The sequence below is a fragment of the Hemiscyllium ocellatum genome, chromosome 18 (genome assembly GCF_020745735.1).
Source record: "Hemiscyllium ocellatum isolate sHemOce1 chromosome 18, sHemOce1.pat.X.cur, whole genome shotgun sequence".
NCBI lineage: Eukaryota > Metazoa > Chordata > Chondrichthyes > Orectolobiformes > Hemiscylliidae > Hemiscyllium > Hemiscyllium ocellatum.
In genome coordinates this window covers 35,903,739-35,926,857 of record NC_083418.1, presented here as the reverse complement: position 1 = coordinate 35,926,857, position 23,119 = coordinate 35,903,739, and the positions used below count along the sequence as shown (strand labels likewise).

At 39.9% G+C, this 23,119-nt stretch overlaps 1 protein-coding gene across 1 annotated transcript in view; it reads right to left on the bottom strand.

Moving 5' to 3' along the window:
• Positions 1–23,119, bottom strand: part of LOC132824291 (uncharacterized) — a 39,176-nt gene that overhangs the window by 8,802 nt on the left and 7,255 nt on the right. The window contains exons 3-12 of the mRNA XM_060838634.1: positions 22,466–22,650; positions 21,903–22,055; positions 14,546–14,684; positions 13,638–13,848; positions 11,596–11,737; positions 9,965–10,126; positions 8,829–8,866; positions 7,464–7,502; positions 6,261–6,427; positions 481–860 (exon numbers count right to left, since the gene is read on the bottom strand). Coding sequence (XP_060694617.1) covers positions 481–860; positions 6,261–6,427; positions 7,464–7,502; positions 8,829–8,866; positions 9,965–10,126; positions 11,596–11,737; positions 13,638–13,848; positions 14,546–14,684; positions 21,903–22,055; positions 22,466–22,650 — 1,616 coding nt within the window. The remainder of the gene's footprint in view (positions 1–480; positions 861–6,260; positions 6,428–7,463; positions 7,503–8,828; positions 8,867–9,964; positions 10,127–11,595; positions 11,738–13,637; positions 13,849–14,545; positions 14,685–21,902; positions 22,056–22,465; positions 22,651–23,119) is intronic.

Sequence of the window (23,119 nt, the reverse complement as noted above, 5' to 3'; positions counted from 1 at the left end):
AACTGTCCTCTTTAAAGACAGTTGAAAACATAAGGAAATACTTACCAACAGTCTATCCCACATAGCTAACTTTCTGTGAGTAAATGTTTCTTTGAGAAGAGATTTGGATTATTGAAAGTAAGAGTCAACAAAGACTTGACGGACCAAATGTCGTCTTTGGCAAATTCCAGTGGTTGTATAAGACAGATTGTGCAAGGATCCATGCCAAACATAAATGCTGTAGTTGTTATTATCTACTTAGGTATTTTTAATACATTGGTTATAATACTATCTGCTGTGTGATACATGGGCAGAAATCACAGTGTCAAGTATTTTTGACATGCACTCAAGTGCTGACTTTAACTTTTAACTTCAAACAGGAATAGAGAATCGGAATTCTGATAGAGAACTACTGTGCACCATGGGCTGGTGACATACTCCCAGCAGTTTTCTGGCAGACTGAAAGTTCCATCATGAAAATGAAAAAAATAGTTGCCTTACCCTTGATGTAAAAGTGTAATTCCTGCTGAAGAGTTATATTCTGACATCTGGCAAGACTCCACATAGAGTGAGAGGGTAGTCACATTGCTCTTGACAATGATGCTTATGTATAAATGGTCCTTTTTGGTAGCACCAAATGGAGCGTGGGCCTTGGCTGATTTCCTGCTGGAGTTGTACTGTTTACTGAACTGAATCTCAAAGCTGTAGTCTCCAAATACCTTCTCTGTAGCAGTCTTCAATAAGCTGGTTTCTTTACTGCCATTATTTAATCGCTGGAATTTACATGTCACTGGGATGGCCACCTTCTCTCTATCTGCCCAAATTGTATTTCTGCTCCGGCTGATGAGTTTATTTGTGAAGATATAGTGGGATTCATCTTCCTGAGAAGAAGAAACGTGTGACATTTATATGAAGGAAATAGTTCCCAGTTTCAGAAACACCCACGTTCACATTGGGACTGGCTTGTGTGTGATGGAACTCTAAGGTGGGGGCAGAGGAGGAGGGTGTGGGTCGAGGAGGGAGGGGGGTTATTTCCAGTCACTTTTACTTTCCATAATGCTACATATGATTAAACTAAATACTTGATATCAGGTTTAAACAACAAAACTTAAACAGCAAGATCTATTAACCGGGATTCTTAATCAACACAGTTATAGGTTTATTACTAAAACAAAACATAGTTATTTATCACATCTTTACTAATTAACATACATAGTCAGTAATGTAAAATTTAAAGGCTTATCCCTGCAAATTTCACAAAACACACCCTCCAGGAAAAATAAAAAAATCAGATTTCTCTGTAAAAATTGGCCTCGTGAAAAGTAAAAATGGACAATTCTCCCAGTCAAAAGGATAAAGCTCAGGATGTTCCACATTCTGTTGCACTGATGCTCTGGCAGGTGTGGTCAAGTCACGAACCATGCAGAATGTGTCTGAAGTCTTGAAGACAGTTTGCTCAGGAAAACCAATCCTGAGATGTTTCTCCAGTCATTGTTTCCAAAGACCCATACAGATTGCACCTTGAATTCAACAAGTGGAATTTATTTTCAGAAACTTCAGTGAGCAACTGGGCAGCTAGTTATTAGGAGGTTTTCCTCGAGTTCAGTTTGATCTTATCTTTCTTTCCTCAAATTCAAATTGTTCTTATCAGGCTTTCTTCCCAATGGACCAGATGAAACAAATATCTCTCCAAACCATTCACTGTACAAAATAACCTCGGTGTTGTGTCAACAGCAAAGCAAGCAGTTATCACCAATCATGTGATTTACAGGAAACTATGTTGAAATCAACTCCACTGTCCACATAAATGTTCAATGAAACATACCAGGTATTTCCACAAAGCATTTGACCCTGGTCCTTCAACACCTAAGCAATACTAAATATTGTAACACTTGCCACAACTTCTTTCTTTGGCCATTGACTTTTTCCTGCTTCTTACCAACAATCTGAATTTAAAACAGACTGTTGACAATTCTGATGTTACATGTGATCCCATTGTGATGTTCCTAAACACAAATCTGCACCATCACTAAAATTACTTCTTCCCATCCTGGAACATCCTTCAACTCCATCCTTGCTTCACCTCAGAGTCTCCAACATACCCCTGGTTGGCCTCTCAAGTTTAGATTAAATTAGATTAGATTACTTACAGAGTGGAAACAGGCCCTTCAGCCCAACAAGTCCACACTGACCCCTACATTTACCCCTTTACCTAACACTATGAGCAATTTAGCATGGCCAATTCACCTGACCTGCACATCTTTGGACTGTGGGAGGAAACCGGAGCACCTGGAAGAAACCCATACAGACACGGGGAGAATGTGCAAACTCCACACAGACAGTCACCTGAGTCGGGAAGTTCATTCCTCAGTAAAGATGAAGTAATCCACAACTCTGCTACCCATGTCCTAAACTGCCTTGGACCAATTTACTCATCAATCCTGAGTTCCTGACCTACAGTAACTTTCAGTTAAGCAACACCTCAAGCATTGAAATTCTCAATCTCATTTTCAAGTACCTGCATGTTTCACCTCTTCCTATCTCTGTAATCTCCTGCTCCTTTATTACCTTCTGAAATTTCTATATGCCTCCAATTGTCACCTTTTGAGATTCCCAATTTGAATTACTGGGCATTGGCAGCATATTTTCAGCTGCCTTAACCCAAAGCTTTGGAGTTCCCTCTCTTAATCTCAACATTTCTGTTCCTATGAAGTACCTTAGGATGGTCCTGAAATAACTCTACAGAGGCCAGTACCCCATCACCAAGTCACCTTTTATTTACACGTGGAAAGTCCTAGACACTGATCCAGCTTCCTCAGAGCCAGCTCTCAGACTGAGCAGACCCTCTGACACTCCTGTTTATATCTGTCAGTTGGGGCTCCGTGACTGGACCAGATTAGCAGACCCAATCAGGGAACTCATTTTATGAGGTCCACCTGGCTGACCTCATTACAATTGCTCCAGTTTCCCCATAATAAAGGTGCTATATAAATACAAGTTGTTGATTTTATAGTAACCCCCTTTCCCTCCAAACGGAAGCCCAGTGATCTATAGTATAAATTTTGATTCTACTGTTCATGCAATGCTACAACTCCTCTATCTTTGGCAAACTTCTGCTCTTTATAACTATCTCAATTCTTTGCAATTCCATTGTAACATTTTGTCAGGGTCAATGGCACACTCTGCCTTGGTGATGTAAGTCTTGGCATGAACCCATTCTGAATATTTAATGACCCTGACCCAGGGAAATGGGTTAGCTTGCATTATAACAGCTGGAACTCTGACCTGAAGAGGACATTTTGACATAATCAGTCGATATGGACCACACAGCTGAGATTATCATATCCTCAACTAATGCTCATAGCCATATACTTCCAGCTGGGATGACTGGGCATTGAAGCATACCTGTGACATAGTTATGGCTAAAGTATTGGGCAGGCAATCGAGCTGCCCAAACTAGCGATCTGAGCTACGTATTTAAATTCCATGACAACAGGCAGGGAATTTAAATTCAAGTACAGGTGTGCATCCCTTTATCCAAGCATCCAAAAACCGAAAAGCTCCAAAACCCAAAGGCTTTCATGGAGTGTGCAGCATCAGTCATGTCTGCGTAATATAACGGGGTTTTCTTGGGTGGGCGAAGGCTGCACCTACTCCACCCATGTGGCAGCGTGGCCCAGCAGTCAGAGACGTCAGTTATGTATTGTTTTTGCTGTGCTAAATTGTTTAATCTTAGAGTGAAAATGTCAAAAAGAGATGCAGGTACATCTATGGCTAACAATAATATAAAAAAAAGGAAGCATCTGTCATTATCAATAATGCAGAAAGTAGAGTTATTGCAGAAGCTTGATCATGGTGTGGCTATGCAGCGTCTTACTGAAGAACATGGTTTTGGAACTACCACTGTCTATGATTTGAAGAAACAGAAAGACAAGTTACTGAGGTTTTATGGTGACAGTGATGACCATCAACTAATGAAAAATAGGAAAACACTGCCTAGGGCAAAACATGAAGATCTTAACTGTGTGTTGATGGAGTGGATTAGACAACGACTGCCACTGACTGCCTTGATGGGCATGAAACAAGCTAAAAAATATCATCATAAAGAACAGAACATTAAAGGCGAATGTCAATCTTCAGAAAGTTGGCTGTAGAAATTCAAGAAGCGTAATGGTGTGAAATACCTGAAAATCTACGGTGAAAAGTCTTCTGCTGACCATGAAGCAACTGAAAATTACGTTGGTGAATTTGCCAAGCTGATATCTGACGAAAGCCTTAGTCCTGAACAAATTTACAATGCTGATGAAACAACTCTCTACTGGCGCTATGTCCCGAAAAAAACATTAGCAATGGTTAATGAGAGAGCACCAGTAGGTTTTAAGGAAGGACAGATTAACTATTCTTGGGTGTGTCAATGCTGCAGGCACACACAAGGTGAAATTGGCAGTGACTGGGAAAAGCAAACATCCGAGATGTCTTAAAGGTGTACGCAATTTGCCTGTGCATTATTATGCAAACAAGAAAGCAAGGGTAACCCGAAAATTATTTTCCGATTCATTCAGTAAACACTTCGTACTGAGGTCTGAGCTCATTACAAACTGGACTTGAAGAAAAGTTTAAAATTTTATTGTGCCTTGACAACTGCTCCACACATCCCCCTGCCAAACAGCTTGTGAAAAGTAATGTTTTTGGCATTTACTTGCCCCATAACATGATATATAGCCTTGTGACCAAGGAATTTTACGCTCCATGAAGACTATTTTTTAAACTGTATGCTTGCTGCGGTCAACAGAGAGGTAGGAATTCAAGACTTCCTGAAAGAGTTCAGTCTTAACGATCCCATTTATGTAGTTGCTAATGTTTGGAATGATGTCGATAAAGCAACATTAAAAAATGCTTGGCACAGACTCTAGCTGACAATGATGTTTCTTGTAAATGAACCTGCAGATGAAGAGTTTGAAGGATTTCATGTCACTGAAGAGAAAAAGCTGATAGCAAGCCTTGTTACTTACATACAAAATTTATCGAGCAAAAGTGTAAATAAATTACTTGATGCTGACATCGAAGAAATGCTGAACATTGACAAAGATGTGCCTGTCATGCATTCCCTGAGAGATGGAACATTGCTGAAATGGTTTAAAATATGGGCTCCTGTACAGATAAGTGTGAGGATAGTAATGATGATGATGATAATGATGAGTTAGTAAACACAGTTGAAGAAGTCCCCATGGACGAGATGATGAAAATGTGTGATCAGTTAATTGCTGGCTTTGAACAACATCCATTTATCAGTGAGCAAGAGATTATGGCAACTTACTCAGTTGAAGAGAGATTGCTTAGACAGAAACCTATGTTAATGAGACAGATGACACTTGAAGAAGCCTTTAAAACCACTGCCTGCTAGAGTGTATGTTTAAGTTTACCGAATATTTTGGTTGGAATGTTTTTTATGGAAATAAAAGGTCGTTGAATATTTGTAGTTGATATTTCATGAATTTGTATATATTACTCTATAAATAAGCTTTGTGCATTTAACTTTTCCCAAATGTTTTTCTTGTAATTTTTTTATAGAAATAAAATGTTGTTGAATATTTATGGTCAATGTATTTCATTTATCAGTACACTACTCTATAAATAAAGTATGGTAGTATTTCTAATCTTTATTTATCCTGCTTAGTGTGAGTATTCATATGGTTTTTTTCTGCAGTACAGTATTTATGTTTGATTACAGGTTGCTACCCGGCACCCTACAGGGGGCGCTACATTAGTTCTGAAAACCACAAAATTCCCATTTCCACAAAGCAGCTGATCCTGAGCATTTCGGATAAAGGGATAGGGACCTGTATTTAACTAAGTCTGAAAGCAAGGAGAAAAACAGTAAAGCTGATATTGAAACGATCTGACTGTTGTTAAAAAAAAACTCATCTTGTTCACTAATGCCATTTAGGGAAAGAGATCTTTCATGCATATCCAGTTCAACCTATGTGCAACTCCACAAGTGTGGGGAACCCTTAATTGCCCTCTGAATGGCTTAATAAAACAACCAGTTGTCCAAAGGACAACAAAAATTGGCTCATACATCCTATGAATGAATAAAAGAAAATAATCAAGGCCAGGAACTATGGGACTGTTTTTCCTTACTTAGCTGAGGGTTTTTTGTTGTTATTGGATGCCTATACTTCATGAGACTATTTGCCTGAGATCAACAAATTTAGTACAAACCAGATATCGAACCTAGTCTTTCCATCCTTTCAGAGAACAAATGTAGAATTATTACATACCAGTAATTTAGTACCACATCCAGAAAGCGGGATCTTCACCAGGAGATGAGTGGTATTACCAGTGATATTACAAGATGCATCATTGAGCTGCAGGTTACTCTCTGGCAAGTTGGCCACCAAACGTCTTGGGACAGACAGAACCATTGCATTTGTTGAGCACTGGAGATCTATGACAGAGACACAAGTGAGCTTTCCTTTTGTAATCTATCAGAGAGGGAAAAAATTTAAAAGGAACCTAAGGGGCAACTGAGAGGAAATGCATTTATGAATGAGCTGCAAGAGGAAATGGTGAAGGCTAGTACAATTACAACATTTAAAAGGCATTTGGATGAGTATTTGACTAGGAAGGGTTTAGAGAGATATGGGCCATGTGCTGGCAAATGGAACTAGATGAGATTAGGATATCTGGTCAGCATTGTTGACTTGGACTGAAGGGTCTGTTGCCGTGCTGTACACTTATATGACTCTATGTTATATCATAGATCTAATAATGTTCCTTTGCTGTTTTGTAGAGGATGCTATCACCAAAATTAAACTCTAATTTGGACTGCTGCATCACTTTACGATCAATATCCTAGTTCTGTGGCATGACAGCGAAGCAGATGAGAGATCTAACTGCTGTAATTCTTTGACTATATCACAACCTTGCAGCATGCTGCCTGTCATTGTTTCTTGTGTAATGCAAGTTGTGTTCAGGGTGGCTCTTGTACAAAGTTTTCAAGTTCACTTTACAAAACTTAAAACATGGGACATAATGAACAGGTCACAAAGTCCTACTTGATATCTTTGTAAGAAAAGAAAAAGCAAAGTGGCTTATAAGAAGAATTCTAAGGCGTTGAGAATGTATTGACCCTCATGCTGTCAGCAGGTTCACAATACTCCCTGAGATAACCAGATCTGTTTGCTTTTCATGACAATGATCATAAAGTTTATGTACCAGGAATAATTCATAAAAAGTCTTAATAATAAAATATTAAATTAAACACTTCATAAGAATGCAAATAAAAACAGCAAATGTGAACACTTCATTCTACTGATGCCATATTTTGTTCTTTGCACACTTGTCTCAGTCCTATAATTTTGTTTCCATTTAATATCACTGAGGTGACCCAAACCGATTTTGATCAGGATTCCATTTACCTTTATCCATTTTTCCATGAATCTTTCTGGAAGGGTTTAAAGGTTGAATGCAAGAATTCTTACCTTGGCCAACTAGTGATGGTTCATCATGTAAGCCCACGTCTTTAAATAAAGAGAGAAATAAAATTTGATGACTTCATTAGTAAATAGACACAAGGGAAAATAAACAGAACCACACAGGTAGATTGACATTTGCATTCTGACTTTCCACAGTCTTAAATAATCACATGTTGCTTCAAAATATTCTGGGATTGTAACACTATCTGTTTTAGTTAAATACTAATAGAAGCTAGTTGTCCCGTGATCTTACAAGAACAGAGTATAAAAAGATCTCATACACCATTTGCAACCTCACATAGTTTCTTTAATAATATTTCTCTATAGTTTTCTTCTCTTTGAACTATATCTTGAAGTTTTACAAGTCTAAGTCCAATCTGAAAAGCCATGTCACAGAACTATGCTTTGTTAGGTAGAGTCAAAAAAAAACTTGCAGAATCTAAAGCAGACAAGCAGGATGCTGGAGGAACACAGCAAGCCAGGCAGCATCAGGAGATGGAGAAATTGAGGTTTTGTGTATAATCCTTCTTCAGGAATCAAGGTGGGGGTAGGTGGAGCTGAATGGCATGAATTTTGCAGAATTTTTTATTTGTTCACGGAGTGTGGGCAGCATTGGCTGGGTCAGGATTTACTCCTGAGCCATACTTGCAGGGCAGTTAAAAATCAATTACATTGCTATGGGTCGAGAGTCACATGTACATTCAGAGAATCCCTACATTGCAGATATGGGCCATTTGGCCCATTGAATCTGCATCGACCCTCCAAAGAGCATCTCTCCTAGATTCCCCCACCCCCATCCCTGTAACCACATATTTACCACAGCCAACCCACCTAGCCTACAGGGCAACTTAGCACGGCCAATTCAACCAACGTGCACATCTTTGGATTGAGGGAGGAGACTAGGGCACCCAGCAGAAGCCCAACATGGGGAGAACATGCAAACTTCATGTAGACAGATAGCCACTCAACACTGGAATAGAACCCAGGTCTCTGGTGCTGTGAGGCAGCAATGCTAGCCCTGTGTCACCTGTATAGGAATGGGTAAGGATGGCAGATTTTCCTTCCCTAAAGTATATCAGTAAACCAAATAAATATTTACAATTGACAATGGTTACACAGTTGCCATGAAACAAGTCTTTTTTATTTTAATTCCAGACTTGTATGAAATTCAAATTTCACTAACTGCTACACTGGGTTTCAAACACATGTCCCAATACATTAGTATGCACTATAAATAGCATTAAATAAAGGGAATAAAGAGAGAACTAAATCTGGACCTACTACTTTTCTGACATACCGCACACATAATTAGAGACATTGAATTCCTTCTCATATTGGAATGAAAAAGTAAATACTGGGACTGATACTTACTTAGGACAATCCAAATGCACTGTGGTTCTGACTGTAGCCTGAATGAAAGGAAAATGAATAAACAGGAATGTTTTACTTTGGGAGACAAAGCAAGAACACTGAATTTTATAATTGATTTCTGAAAGATGAAACGTTTCTCCCTATCCCACTAGAACCTCCACAAGGCACTGCATGTCTACAGGAGGAATTGGTCCCACAGAGTGAAATTGACAGAACCCTAACAGCCTTGCCTCAAGTCCAATTTCAATTCTCTCAAATTGAGTCAAAAACCAATGAGTTTGAGCTCTAATCCAGGACTGAAGTAAGGATTTAACAAGAGCTAACATTCCAGATTAGTATTCAGGGAATGCTGCCAAAACTGGATTACCACAAATTCTGCATTCAGGTGGTTTGGATGGACACTGTAGATCAAATGGGCTTAATTTGAGAAAGAACATGGAGACTTCCTGGTATCCTGCTTGATATTCTTCATTTAACAAAAGTTACTGTGATTCAGGTGGAATATCAAGAGCTGAAATTTTGACCTTTTTATAGTTTTAGCAAGAAATGAAGCCGATAAGGGGCAGTTTGATTTTGCAGAGCATCAATACAAGAGTTACAATATTATGATTATTTTGTTCAGATGTAAGGGAAGATGAGGAATTCCAGCTCAGAAGTAGAAAGGCTAAATTATTAACCAGCATGAGGATACAAAATAAGAAATTCAAAGAGTTGGGGATGATAGAGGATGGTTGGAGGAAGGACAGGAAGAGAATAATGGGAAGGGGCTGCAAGAATCTTCACTTTTGTTTTTCTTAGAAGTTATTTTCGATAGTTTTATGACAGAATATTAATTCCTAAATTTAAAATATTCATAATTTTATATATAAGATATCAACTCGCACTAGTTCAAGCAAAAATTCCTTTAACAAAATATTCCTTTGCTTTTTATTCGGGGTGCATATATCAATGTATTGATTTCAATTAAGTCACTATTTTTCAAGTTCTTCCTGTTATATTTGCATTCCATAATTATATAATTCATGAAATCTTACAGAGTTAAAATGTCTGTATTCATTCAACCCCAGGATGGCGTAAGTCTGAAAATGGCTGCTCACTTGTGTCTCGAACAGAAGTTGCTGCAAATGATCCCTTACCCTGTTGAAGTTACTGAGAGAAAGCACACTGCAACTTGCTTTGGACCATCATGAACTCCCACTGACCAAGAAATATTTGTCGACACAGATCTGTCACCGTTAACACTCCAAATATCTGATTTGTGTAATCCATGGGGACCCACTATTGTAAAGCCTGTGATTCTGACAAATAAATAGAAGAAAAAAGAATTAAGGACTGTCCTTTGCCCTCACTATTTAAAACTGTCTTCCTTTACAAGCATTATAGACAGAAGTTAATGTATTAAAGGTGAGACCGGCTAAGTGTTGAGAATAATAGAGTTAATGGCTGATATATACCAGAACATACAACTCCTTTTAGAATACAGAAGGGAAGGTCATAATAGAATGGTTTGGTGGACTGAATTTTATTTATTGAAAGGCCTTCCTTTCCTCACTTTTTTTTTCTGTTCAGCAAGTTATCTTGACCTCTAGTAATGCAAACAACATGTTATGATACTTCTTTGAATCACTTAGAAATATTTTTTAAAAATCATGGCATCCACGATGGTTTAATTGGTAAGTACTTTGTCCACCATGAAATTTTGTCCAGACAATTCCAGGTGCACTCTTGAGGACATGGTGAATTAAATGTCCTCAGTGTTGCATTTGAATTTGAAACTATTAATTTTGAGGCATGTCATGAGTACCACCCTCTACAATGATGTGGGCAGAATAACTTAGGATCTTGAAGGAGCGAGACCTAGGACCTGATCCTCCTTCAAGTCTCTGTAATGGCATCTAACATATCAATGTAACCTGTAGTTAGTGGCTATCGTGCAATAAATTATGCCTCGTTAACTATTAAATACTCTTCCAGTTATATCAGGAAGAGGTTTACCTCCATTGCACTATATCCAACAGGGCCTGCAGTTTCTATACTTGAAGATGATAGAAGGAACCTTCCTCTTGAGGAACAGATTCTACAATGTAATGAGTTGGCATCCCTACAACATTAAGCATCTTGGGATACAAAGGGAAGATGTTGTTTGGAATTTTACTCCAGATCACTATCCAATGGCCAATGCTGTATGCATGAGTATGGAATGGCAACACCAAGTGCAATCAGTGTCATCATGCCAACCAAGCAGCACCCATTTCTCTTGTAGTGTGAATTGCTGAAGTCTTTTGAAACTTATTATTCTCGCGTTTTTCCTGGTGAGTGAAAAATCCAAAGCTTCAGCAACATGTCTTTTGTTTTCCTACAAGTGGCTGTATGTTAAAACCTGTGGTACAATGGAGAAAACCTTGAGCCAAGTATGTTCTTTCCCTTGGGGGTGCCATGTTGGAATGACAATCGAACAGCTGAGAAAACAGACCTTTCTACCCAAAACATCCAGGCAGTTCTGTAATCAACTTCAAATCCTTGGAGTCTTTGATCAAAAAAACTGACAAAATAAAACACTGAATGAAACCACTCAGTGGTCAAGAGAGTTTGGGTGACAGTCCTAGAATTTGGTAACTATTATCCTCCAGTTTAAAGAGTTCGAAAACTCAATATAATTGACTATTGTATTCTTCAATACAGCTGCTGACTGAAATCAGTGGGTATGTAGTTATAAACTTGAGAAGGTCACACTGTAATTCATAATATTGACAATGAAAAGAGATACCTTTCATTTAGACTGATGGCACTTATTGTAAAAGTAACTTCATCATAAAGTGAAGCAGGTATTCTTGCTCCATTTGGAGGCGTTGGATGAACAAACATGGGACGGAATATTCCCAATGCACATTGTGATATTGACCTGTCCACTGCAACAATTGAAAACAAGTTACACAAGTGCATACTACATTGTGTCAAATATATTACAAATAGTTAAAAATCACACAACACCAGGTTATAGTCCAACAGGTTTAATTGGAAGCACACTAGCTTTCGGAATGAGAAAGCAAGTGTGTTTCCAATTAAACCTGTTGGACTATAACCTGGTGTTGTGTGATTCTTAACTTTGTACACCCCAGTCCAACACCGGCATCTCCAAATCATATTACATATAAGGTTATTGTTACTCTCATTGTCTCTAACATCACTGAACTTTACTTAGGCTCCTCATACTGTAAAGCTGAGTAGAATTTGAAAATGACAGTGAGCACCATTACTGTAGGAATGTTTAACACTTAGAATCAGAATCCCCACAGTGTGGAAGCAGATCATTCAGCCTATCGAGTCCATACTGACTCTCTAAAGAGCATCTCACCCAGACCCACCCCCTACCCTATCCCCACAACCCTACATTTCCCATGGTTAATCCATCAAGCCTGCACATCCCTGGACAATGACTAAGGGCAATTTAGCATGGCCAATCCACCTTACCTGCACATCTTTGGATGGCTATTTTGGCTATTCTCCAGTAAGTATTTAATCAAAACAAATTAGCACTTGCAGAGTTGGGTCTCATTAAGAGCAACTTCCAGCCACCCAATTTGTCATTGCTTATGTGCTCTGAGGCAGTGCTTCTGGAACTGTTGCAGACATTTCATGGCAGTTTGGGACAGAAATAAAAGTTTTCTGATATTTGTTTAGAGCACTATTTGAAAATGGTACATCAGTGTGTTCGAACAGCAGTGTGTTAGAACACCAAGGTTTTTTTATTCAGCACCGGGGGTTCTGTGGGAAAAAGTAGGCACTGGATGATTGGCCTCGGCTAATTATTTCCAAGAAAATAAGGGAAGAGTAGTAGAAGGTCAAGGTTAAAGTGTAAAATATAAGCTCTGTATCCCCAAACTGCTACATACCATCCTTTGTTAGTTTGACAGCAGTGGATAGCAAGGTTTGTATGTGTCCCATATGTTACCATTTTAAATCAAACTGTCCAATTCCATTTGGGAGCCTGATTTAAATGTAAGATGCCCACAGAGAAAGGAAGGCCAGGGCTGTAACCTCTACAAGACAAGGTGTTTTTAATAGCCTCCTTGAGGGCCAGAAGGACCTGGAATCCTCTCCTCCATTTCGTAAAGGAGCCTTCAACCTCCATAATGCTTTCTAAGGTCACTCTCCAGAGTCTGCTATGATTGCTGACTTCTCCCTTCCAGCTCTCTTACTCTGTGAGGTCTCCATTACTCAAGTGGTAGTCAACCAGCCTGTGAAGTTGGCCAGCTGCCAAATGGAAAACAATAAAGTTATAACACGGTCTTACCATTAAATTTAGTTAGATCTCTGTAAACTGGTCGAGCTGAGTTCTTTCTGTTCTACCACACTTGCCTACAAGCTCCCTGCATCCCAAATATTGGGGTGCTCAACTTGCTAACTGTGAAACAACAACAACAGGAACCTTGCAGGAATGTATTAATAATCTTTTCTTCAAAGTTAGATTCTGTCTAAAGTTGACAATATTCAAGCTGTTCAAAATAATTTTCAGAATACCACTTCTTCAAAAGAAACACTTAGTGAGCTCACAAATTCCATCAGCAGTCGAATTAGCCAGGATATCATTTAAGGTGACTTTATTGACATCAGGAATACTGGGCCAGGAAGAAGAACAGTCAAGCTTGTTGTTCCTGGCTCTTGGGTTGAAGGAGCCGAACGCTGACAATGTACAGATTGTGATTGGTGCACTCAACCTCCTTGAAGTGTCACTAAGTTTCACACTCGAGTGATGCTACTGGAGTTTCCTTCATAAGAAGAGGGAAATAAACCACAAGGATTGCTTACCAATGATCACAAATTGCATCGGAATGGAGCTAAAGACTTTAGTGCTTTGATTGAATGATGTGGTTGAAGCCTCTTCAAAAGCAGAGTGCAGGGTCTGTGTGCCATCACCGTGTGTCAGGGCAGTGGCTTCTCCTGGATAGTCTTCAATAATCAATTCTAAGCTGTATGTCCCATATGTCCCACGACCATTATAATGAAGGACGCAGCTTTCCTGCAAGAATACTTGAGTAAATATTAGCACATCCTCTCTCCTCTTCACATTCTTATTATGTTAGGTTTGCTGTGGTATCTCCTGTTCTAACTTGTACCTTGGATCCCAATTCAATAAATTCATGAGCTTCTTTAAACTTGACAGGACCTTGGTTTAAGGAGGACATCTCCAACAATGTAGCATTGCCCTCAGTAGTGGAGCTGAGTGTCAGCCTGATCTTCTGTGGTAGTGGATGAAAGCTTAAGGCAAGACACCTGAGGACTACGTTCTTGTTGTCAGATGTAACGATCTCACAGTAAGCTCAGCACACTGAATTATGAGCATGCAGTCCACATTTTCTGTCCATTTATTATAATCCACAGAAAACCATGGGCTGTGTACTCCTCACATAACACCACTGCTAACTGACCAGACAGTAGTGTGAGGCAAACATCTTGTTGCAATCTTGATCAGTAATTGCATTTATTTGCTGTTTTACAAAATAATAAATGATTTGTTTGCTTCCAGGTTTGCCGATACATGAGCGTATGAAGAAAGTACAGCAAACCAGTCAAGGAAATAAAAGCAATTTGCAATGATCTGAGTGGCACAGACACATATTCAAATTCCAAACTTAGGCCAGGACTCCTTTTTTTAAAATGAAGCAATCTTATAAAGTCTTTGTTTATACCTGACATTAGAAAGCTGGCTGAATTACCTGGTCTAACATGAAGAATGGCAGCTGGGTACAGTGGGCACATTCATGTCTTATCTTTTGTCCATAACGACATCTCAGAATATCACCATCCTTCTCATATATGGTAAGGTTATACTTGGCAGTGCAATTCTGAGGCACCCTGTTGAAACAGAGCAAAGAAATAAAAATGAAGTCTTTGGGCAGTAAATTAATCCAATCCGCAGTATACAGAACACCATGGTGATGATAATTCTCTGGAACAATTCACTTTTTTTTAAATTGAGTGCATCATACCAGTTAACCTCTCTTTATAAGGCATTGCTTCATAAAGTCTCTGAGTCCAGCTGTCTGTGCTTCCTTCTGTGTCTTAGCAAAAAGTAAACTATAAAGGGATGCAAAGCTATTATCTGGCATCACTCTGCAATGCCCATACTTGGGCAACTTTGTAGAATCAAGTAAAGCTCATTTTACACATCCACAAAAACAAAAGGTCAACTATTTTACAATTGCACTTAAGTTTATTGATTCAATTCTGGTTAACTATGCACAATAGACCAAATACTCAATGTCTAAGTATAACTTTTTGGCCTGATAATCTTTCAAATAGTATCTGTCAGTGCACAACCTTAGCATTAATTTAAAATGGGTTGCATGGAAACTGTTTGACTGGCATTGATGGAAGGAAAGTTTCCATTGCTTTTTTCTCTGAAGCAGAGTCTGTATTTAACATGATAATGTAAGAAATATGAACAGGAATTCCGCAGGTGAAGTGTGATTATACAGTTTTGGCATTCAAACAGCCTTTGATCAAACATGGCAACAAGAAACTCAAATCAAAGTCAATTGTAATCAGGGGGAAATTCTCTACTTATTGGAGTTCAACCTAGTGCAGAGGAAGGTGGTTGTTGCCGTTTGTGGTTAATCATCTCAGTCACAGGACGGTTCTGCTTGAGTCTCTAACACGAGTGAAAGTGAGGACTGCAGGTGCTGGAGATCAGAGCTGAAAAAAGTGTTGCTGGAACAGTGCAGCAGGTCAGGCAGCATCAAAGGAGCAGGAGAATTGACGTTTCGGGCATAAGCCCTTCTTCATTCCTGAAGAAGGGCTTATGCCCGAAATGTCGCTTCGCCTGTTCCTTTGATGCTGCTTGACCTGCTGCGCTTTTCCAGCAACACATTTCTCTAACACGAGTGTCCAAGATCCAACTATCTTCATCTGTTGCATCAATGACCTTCTTTCAGTCGTAAGTTCCAAAGTGGAGATGTTTATGGATAATTGTGTTCAGTGTAAATCGTAATGCTCAGATAATGAAGTAGTGTATGCCCATTCACAACAAGATCAACAACATTTAGGTTGGACAAGAAATATTCATGCCAAACAAATACTAGGCATTGACCAACTCTAATACAAGAGAACTTAACAATTGCTCCTTGATGTTCAGTGACATTATCATACTTGAATCCTGCACCGTCAACATCCCGTGGGTTACCATTGACTGGTGAGTCAACTGATCCAGCAATACAATTATTATTGATACAACAGCAAGTCTTAAGTTGGGAAATCCATGGTGATTAATCACCTCCTGGGCACCAAAGCCTGCCACCATATACAAGGAACAACAGGATGTGAAGAAATGTTCCACAATTTCTGGGATAAGTGTGGTTAAAAATACTCAACAAGTTCAGCAGCATTCAGAACAAAACAGTCTATGCGATTAGAACCCCATCCATCAATTTCAATATTTAATCCCTTCAACACTGGAACACAGTGGCAGCAGTATGTGTAACTGAGAGTTTTCTTAGTTACTTTCCAGATGCGGGTAAAAGGAAACAAAATAGTAAATATCTCTACACTGTAACATTCAGTATATGTTTCTTAAAGTTTGTGCCTTATAGAACAACACAAAGTACATCCTATAAATATGAAAAGTCGTGTTTTCAAAATACTTTGTAAACATCTTATTATGTGTATAGATTCCCTACAGTGTGGAAGCAGGCCATTCAACCCATCGAGTCCACACTGACCCTCTGAAGAGCATCCCACCCAAACTCCCTACCCTATCCCGGTACCCTTGTAGTTCCCATGGCTAATTCACTTACCTGGACGCTATGGGCATTTTAGCATGGCCAATCCACCCAACCTGTATATCTATGAACTGTGGAAGAAAACCAGTGCAAACCCACACAGACATGGGGAGAACGTGTAAACTCCACACAGACAGTCACTCAAGGTTGGAGATGAACATGGGTCCCCGGTGCTGTGAGGCAGCTGTGCTAACCACTGTGTATTCCTATGATTTTCAGCCAGGCTCTCCATGATCCTTGATGACAAAAGACTCAGGAAGACATTCCTTCACCACAATGTTGCCAGCTCCACTCTCCCCTGCACAATGTAATCAGTCCCACTTCCACTACAATCACACCTTCCTCCTCACATTACTGCCATTACCACCCTCCAATTAGGCAAGTTGTTGATGCCTGTGAAACAGAGTCGCAATCCTAGGTGAAGGAACTTTTTTTTCATCATTTCATGTGAATGTAGGCATTGTTAGCAAGGCCAGCCTTTATTGCCATCCCTAATTGCCCTTGAGAAGATGGTAATGAGCTGTCTAATTGAACTGTTGCAGTCCATCTGGCACATTTTTGTCCACTGCCACAACACACACACACACGCGGGCAGAATCATTGTAAAGTTTGAACCCAACACTCACTTTCCCAGCTGTGTAATATAATTTCTGTTTTTTAATCCTTGCTTAGACAGCAACTTCTGCCAGCACCAAGCTGGTACACAAACATCCCAGCTCCACACAGCAGTCGCCACTAGCAGTGCTGCCTCAGGTTTTGAGGGTGTTTTGAGATTCCCACTCATCACATTACTGATAGCATCAAACTAATATATACAGGACTGTTCCATCAGTCTTCTTTCCATAGTTATCACCCCAAATGCTGTATATATGACTTGAAGTGCAGCCACTACTCACAATTTTGAAACCCCTGATTTTCAGGATACACTGCATCAATTTCAAGGTCCCTATGACAGCACCTTCCAAACCTGCAAGCCCTATCACCTAGAACAAAAACAACAGACACAATGAACATTATCACTTCCAAGTTTCTGTTCAAGCCACAGGCCATTCTGACTTGCAAATACGTAATTGTTTCTTTACTGTCACTCAGACAAATTACTTGAGCTTTTTTTTTACATAGCTGAAAATGTGTTGCTGGAAAAGCGCATCAGGTCAGGCAGCATCCAAGGAGCAGGAGAATCGACGTTTCGGGCATGAGCAGAGCTCATGCCCGAAACGTCAATTCTCCTGCTCCTTGGATGCTGCCTGACCTGCTGCGCTTTTCCAGCAACACATTTTCAGCTCTGATCTCCAGCATCTGCAGTCCTCACTTTCTCCTTCCTTTTACATACACCTGTACATATACCACATTGACTGCAGAAATTCAAGAGGGCACCTCACACTTCCTGTTCAAAGACAATTACAGATGGGTAATAGATGCCTTTCGAACGATGTGTACATCCACTGAACAAAGTAAAAAATAAGTGGCCATTTGGTTCTTTCAACCTACTCCACCATTTTGTAAGATTATGCTTGGTCATGGTTCAGCGAATCTTTTCCTCACTATCCCATATCCTTTGTTCTTCCATATCCAAAAATCGATAGTTCTCAATCACTCCTCATGCAGCAACTAGGCTGATTCTGCACAAAGTGGTGAGGATACCAAGAAGAGGGCAAAACATACTCAACCACATCCTCACCAATGTGCCTGCTGCAGATGCATCTGTCCATGGCTATATTCGCAAGGGTCACCACTCAACAGTCCTTGTATATGCAAAATCCCGTTTTCACATTGACAATGCTCTCCATTAGGTTATGTTGTACTGTGTTTGAACAAATCTAGCAAGACTGCACAGCCATGATGTACGGTGGGCTGTCAGCAGAAGAATTGTATTCCAACACAATCTGCAATAACATGGCTTGCAATATCACCCACTCTATCAACACAGATGATCAACCCTAGTTCAGTGAAGAGTACAGGAGGACATGGCAGGAGCAGCACCAGGTATAGTAAAAGCGAGGTGTCAATCCTAGTGAAGCTACAACGCATGATCGCTAAACAGCATAAGTAGCAGCTGATGGACAGAAATAAGTAATTCCATAACAAATGGATTGGATCCAAGTTCTCCAATCGTGCCACATCCAGGCATGAATAGTGACAGGTGCTTCAAATTCAATGAAGGAAGAAGCTCCACTAATATCCATATCCTCATGATAGGGGAGCCCAGCAAAAGATAAGATTGAAGAATTCTTCAGGCTGAAATGTCAAGTGGATGATTCATCTCAGTATTTTCCAATGGATCCCAGCATCACAGATGCCAGTCCTCAGCCAATTTGATTAACTCCACTTGGTATCAACAAATAGCTGGAAGCACTGGATACTCATAGGCTCTGATAACATTCCCACAATAGTACTGGAGACTTGTGCTTCAGAATGCCATGGCCCTAGCCAAACTGTTCCAGTACAGCTATAATACTGGCACCTATCTGACAGTGTGGAAAATTGTCCAAGTATGTCCTGTACACAGAAAGCAGGACACATCCAATCTGGTTAATCATCACCCCATCAATCTATTTGATCATCAGCAATGTCATGGAAGGTGTCATCAACAGTACCACCAAGCAGCACATGCTCAGTAACATCCTGCTCTCTGACGCTCAGCTTGTGTTCTACCAAGCCACTCAACTGACCTCATTACTACTTTGGTTCAAACATGGACTGAATTCCAGAGGTGAGGAGAGAGTGACAATCTTGACAACAAGGCCGCATTTGACCGAGTGTAGCTTCAAGAAACTCTAGCAAAACTAGAGTCACGAAGAGTCAGGAGGAAAACTCTCTACTAGTTAGAGTCATTCCTGCACAAAGGAAGAGGTTTGTGGTTGCTTCAGACCAGTCACCTCAGCTTCAAGACAATTCTACGTGTTCTGCCCAACCATCTTCAGCTGCCTTCCCTCCATAACTTCAGAAATTAAGACTTTCACTGATGATTGCACACTGTGACTCCTCAGATACTAAAGCAATCCATTTTTAATTGCAACAAGGTCTGGGCAATATCTAGACTCGGGCTGACAAGTGGTATTAACATTCATACCACACAAATGCCAGACAATGACTATTCCCAATAAGAGACAAACCAACCATCACTTGTTAACATTCAATGGTTTTACCACCACTGAATCCCACACTATCAACATCCTAAGATTACTATTGACTAGAAACTGAATTGGGCTAGCCATATAAATACATTGGCTATGAGAGCAGGTGAGAGATTAAGGATACTGCAGAAAGTAGCTTAATTTCTGGCTCCCCATAACTTGTCCATTATCTACAAAGCACAAGTCAGGAGTGTGAAGCAATACTCCCCACTTGTACAGATGGGTGCAGCACCAACAACACAAGATACTTCATACCTTCAGGACAAAGAAGCCTGCTGGATGGGCATTACGTCCACAAACATGCACTCCTTTTACTACCAATGCACAGTAACAGCTACATGTACAATCTACAAGATGCACAAGATGCAGAAATGCATAAAGTCTCCTTAGATAGTATTTTCCAAACCCATGACCACTGCCACCTAGAAGGACTTGGTAGCAGATAGATAGGAACACAGCTAAGTGACTCACCATAGACTTAGACATATGTCACCATTCCTTCAGTGTCACCAGGTCAAAATCCTACAACTCCCTCCCTAACAGCATTGTGGGTCTACATAGTCCACCAAATGGAGTCTAGTAGTTCAAAAAGGAGTTCACCACCACCTTCTCAAAGGAAACTAGGTATGAGCAATAAATACCAGCTCAGCTACTGATTCCCACATCAAATGAATGAATAATTGAAATCAAAATAAACTCTCAACTCAGGAATCCTTTTATTAAAACATGTTAAAAATTACAGTCACTCTAGGGCAATTATGCCCTTTCTAAAGAATAAAGACCAAACCTTTCCACATTCTTCCAGATAGCATTGCACCAAGGCACTTAATAATTGTAGTAAAACTTCTTTAAGTTTATGCTCCAATCTTTTTAAAGTAAAGGATAACATTAGTTTGCTTCCCTAATTGCTTTCTCCATCTGCATTCCCGTAATTCATAGAAACAAATCCCCTCAGATCCCTCTGACTGTGAAGGATCGCTCGGAATACCAATTTTATTGTCTTTTAGTTAAAGGTGACCAAAATATTTAATGTTTTTGTAGGTAATGACAGCATGACACTGTAATACTAACAATCTAATCCAGAACGTTAATGACCAGTCTGTTCTGCATTAACTGATCACAGTCATGGGAGATGGAGGTTATAATGGTAATACCACTCCTTTAGAAATCCAAACCTAATGCTCTGACTGTGCAGATTTAAATCCTACTGTATTAGTTGGTGGAGTATAAATGCAGTTAAGGACAAATATGTAGGTAAGAACTAATCTTAATAAGAGTGAACATGAACAATCATCCATTGCTCTAAAAGCACATATCATTCACTAATGTATTTTAGGGAAGAAACGGTGGCTCAGTGGTTAGCACTGCTGCCTCACAGCGCAAGGGATCTGGGTTCGATTCCAGCCTCAGGCGATGGTCTGTGTTGGGTTTGCACATTCTCCCTGTGTCTGCATGGGTTTCCTCTGGGTGCTCCGGTTTACTCCCACAGTCCAAAGATGGGCAGGTTAGGTGAATTGGCCATGCTAAATTGCCCATAGTGTTAGGTGCATTAGTCAGAGGGAAATGAGTCTGGGTGGGTTACTCTTTGGAGGGTCTGGGTGGGTTACTCTTTGGAGGGTCGGTGTGGACTTGTTGGGCTGAAGGGCCTGTTTCCACACTGTAGGGAATCTAATCTAATCTACAAAAATCTGCCACATTCGATCTATGTGACTCGAAATCCACAACTTTGTGGTTAACTCTTTACTGCCCTCTGAAATGACGTTGTAAGCCATTCAGTCCAAGGGCAATGAGGAATCAACAACGAATTCTGGCTGTGTCCACGTTTCCTGAAAGAATATCAAAAATATCTGTCACCATGTAAATTGCTAGAAGGGGCAGAAAATCTTTGATTGGTATCAATATTTTTTCTGGAAAGAAGAGCGAAGTCAGGATTAGGCTGTGATGACACTTCCTGTGAAGTAATATTCCAGGGATCATTGTCTTGGATCGTGTGCGATATTTGGAAACTCCACCCAAGAGTCTTAACAGCAACAACAACAAGCAGCTTCAAGACATTAAGTGGGGTAACAAAAGTGAACTTGTTGTCTGACTGCTCCATCCCCCGACATTTAATGTTGTGTAATAAACCATTAGCTCCTACTTTTGTTTCTGTATTTTACCTTAAGATGGGTAGTAGAGGTGGTTGAGGGGGTGCGTTGAGTGCTACATTATCTGAGCGATTTCTCAAATCCGCCAATAAGGAAAAAGTAAACTGAAGGTTTTCTGCTTTCCTTTGAGATCTCACTAATGGTGACCAACAACAACCAGATGGTCTGTAAAAAAAAAACATGGCATTAAATAATAAAGAGGTAAGTGACATTCCTTAGCCAACTGAATGTCACACTGGCTTCTAAAATATAAGATGTCAAAGTTAAGTTTGGGTTTGCCCATCACTTTGGTTGTTGAAGAGTAAATTTCTTGATGACAAAATAATCACCTCATTGGATAGCGCAAGGCTTCAGAAGAGATAAATTGAATGTTCCTTCAATATTCTACCTGACTGAGGTGGGATAGTGGCAGGAAATGAGGAAACCCATTCTCATTTTCCCTTTCTATACTTTGTGAAGTGACACTCAGTAGATTCACTTAGGGAATTGGGCAAGAAGGAAGCATGCAACTGGGAGGTAGCAGTACATTTAATCTAACAGTTTATCTTCGTTATGACTAAAAAGAGTGGACTTACCTTAGGTAAAACAGGCTTGTGTTGTTGTTGTGGAATATAGTCTCTCCATCCAGCAAACACCAGGTTGCAGTGTGGTTGCAGTCTCCCACTATTTGGGTTCTTGACTTAGAGCAGTTTAAAGCAACACAAATTCCATCTAAGCTCTGGGAGCATGGAAAGCTGATTCCTGTGTAATACACATGCACCTGACATGTGCATTTAAAGAATCAATAAGCTACACAGATTACATGTACTTCATATGGGACAGTTAGTATTGCTGTGTTAACACGGCTGATCAATAAAAATCAGTACCTGTATTGTGTCACCAACCAAAGATGTTTCCAAACCAAAAGAAGAACCAAAATAGGAGAAGGGAGTAGAACAGCAGCCTTGCAAGAAAGCAGCACTCATTGCCAGCAACCACAAGCGAAGCCTCATTTCTGTTCATAGGTTGCCAATGAATTCAAAATAAGACTAGGATATTTTAATGCGCTCGGAGGTTGCCTGGTACACTGTAGGATAGTCTAGAGAGCTGCAAGCAGAAAGATGAAAGTCACCCATGAAACATAGCCAAAAGCCAGAGATGATGTGCGAGCGAGCTAGATATTTAATACGTAATTCATTTTGCAGCACTGATTGGTTTGTAACTTCATCTGCTCTCTCAGATTGGTGAAT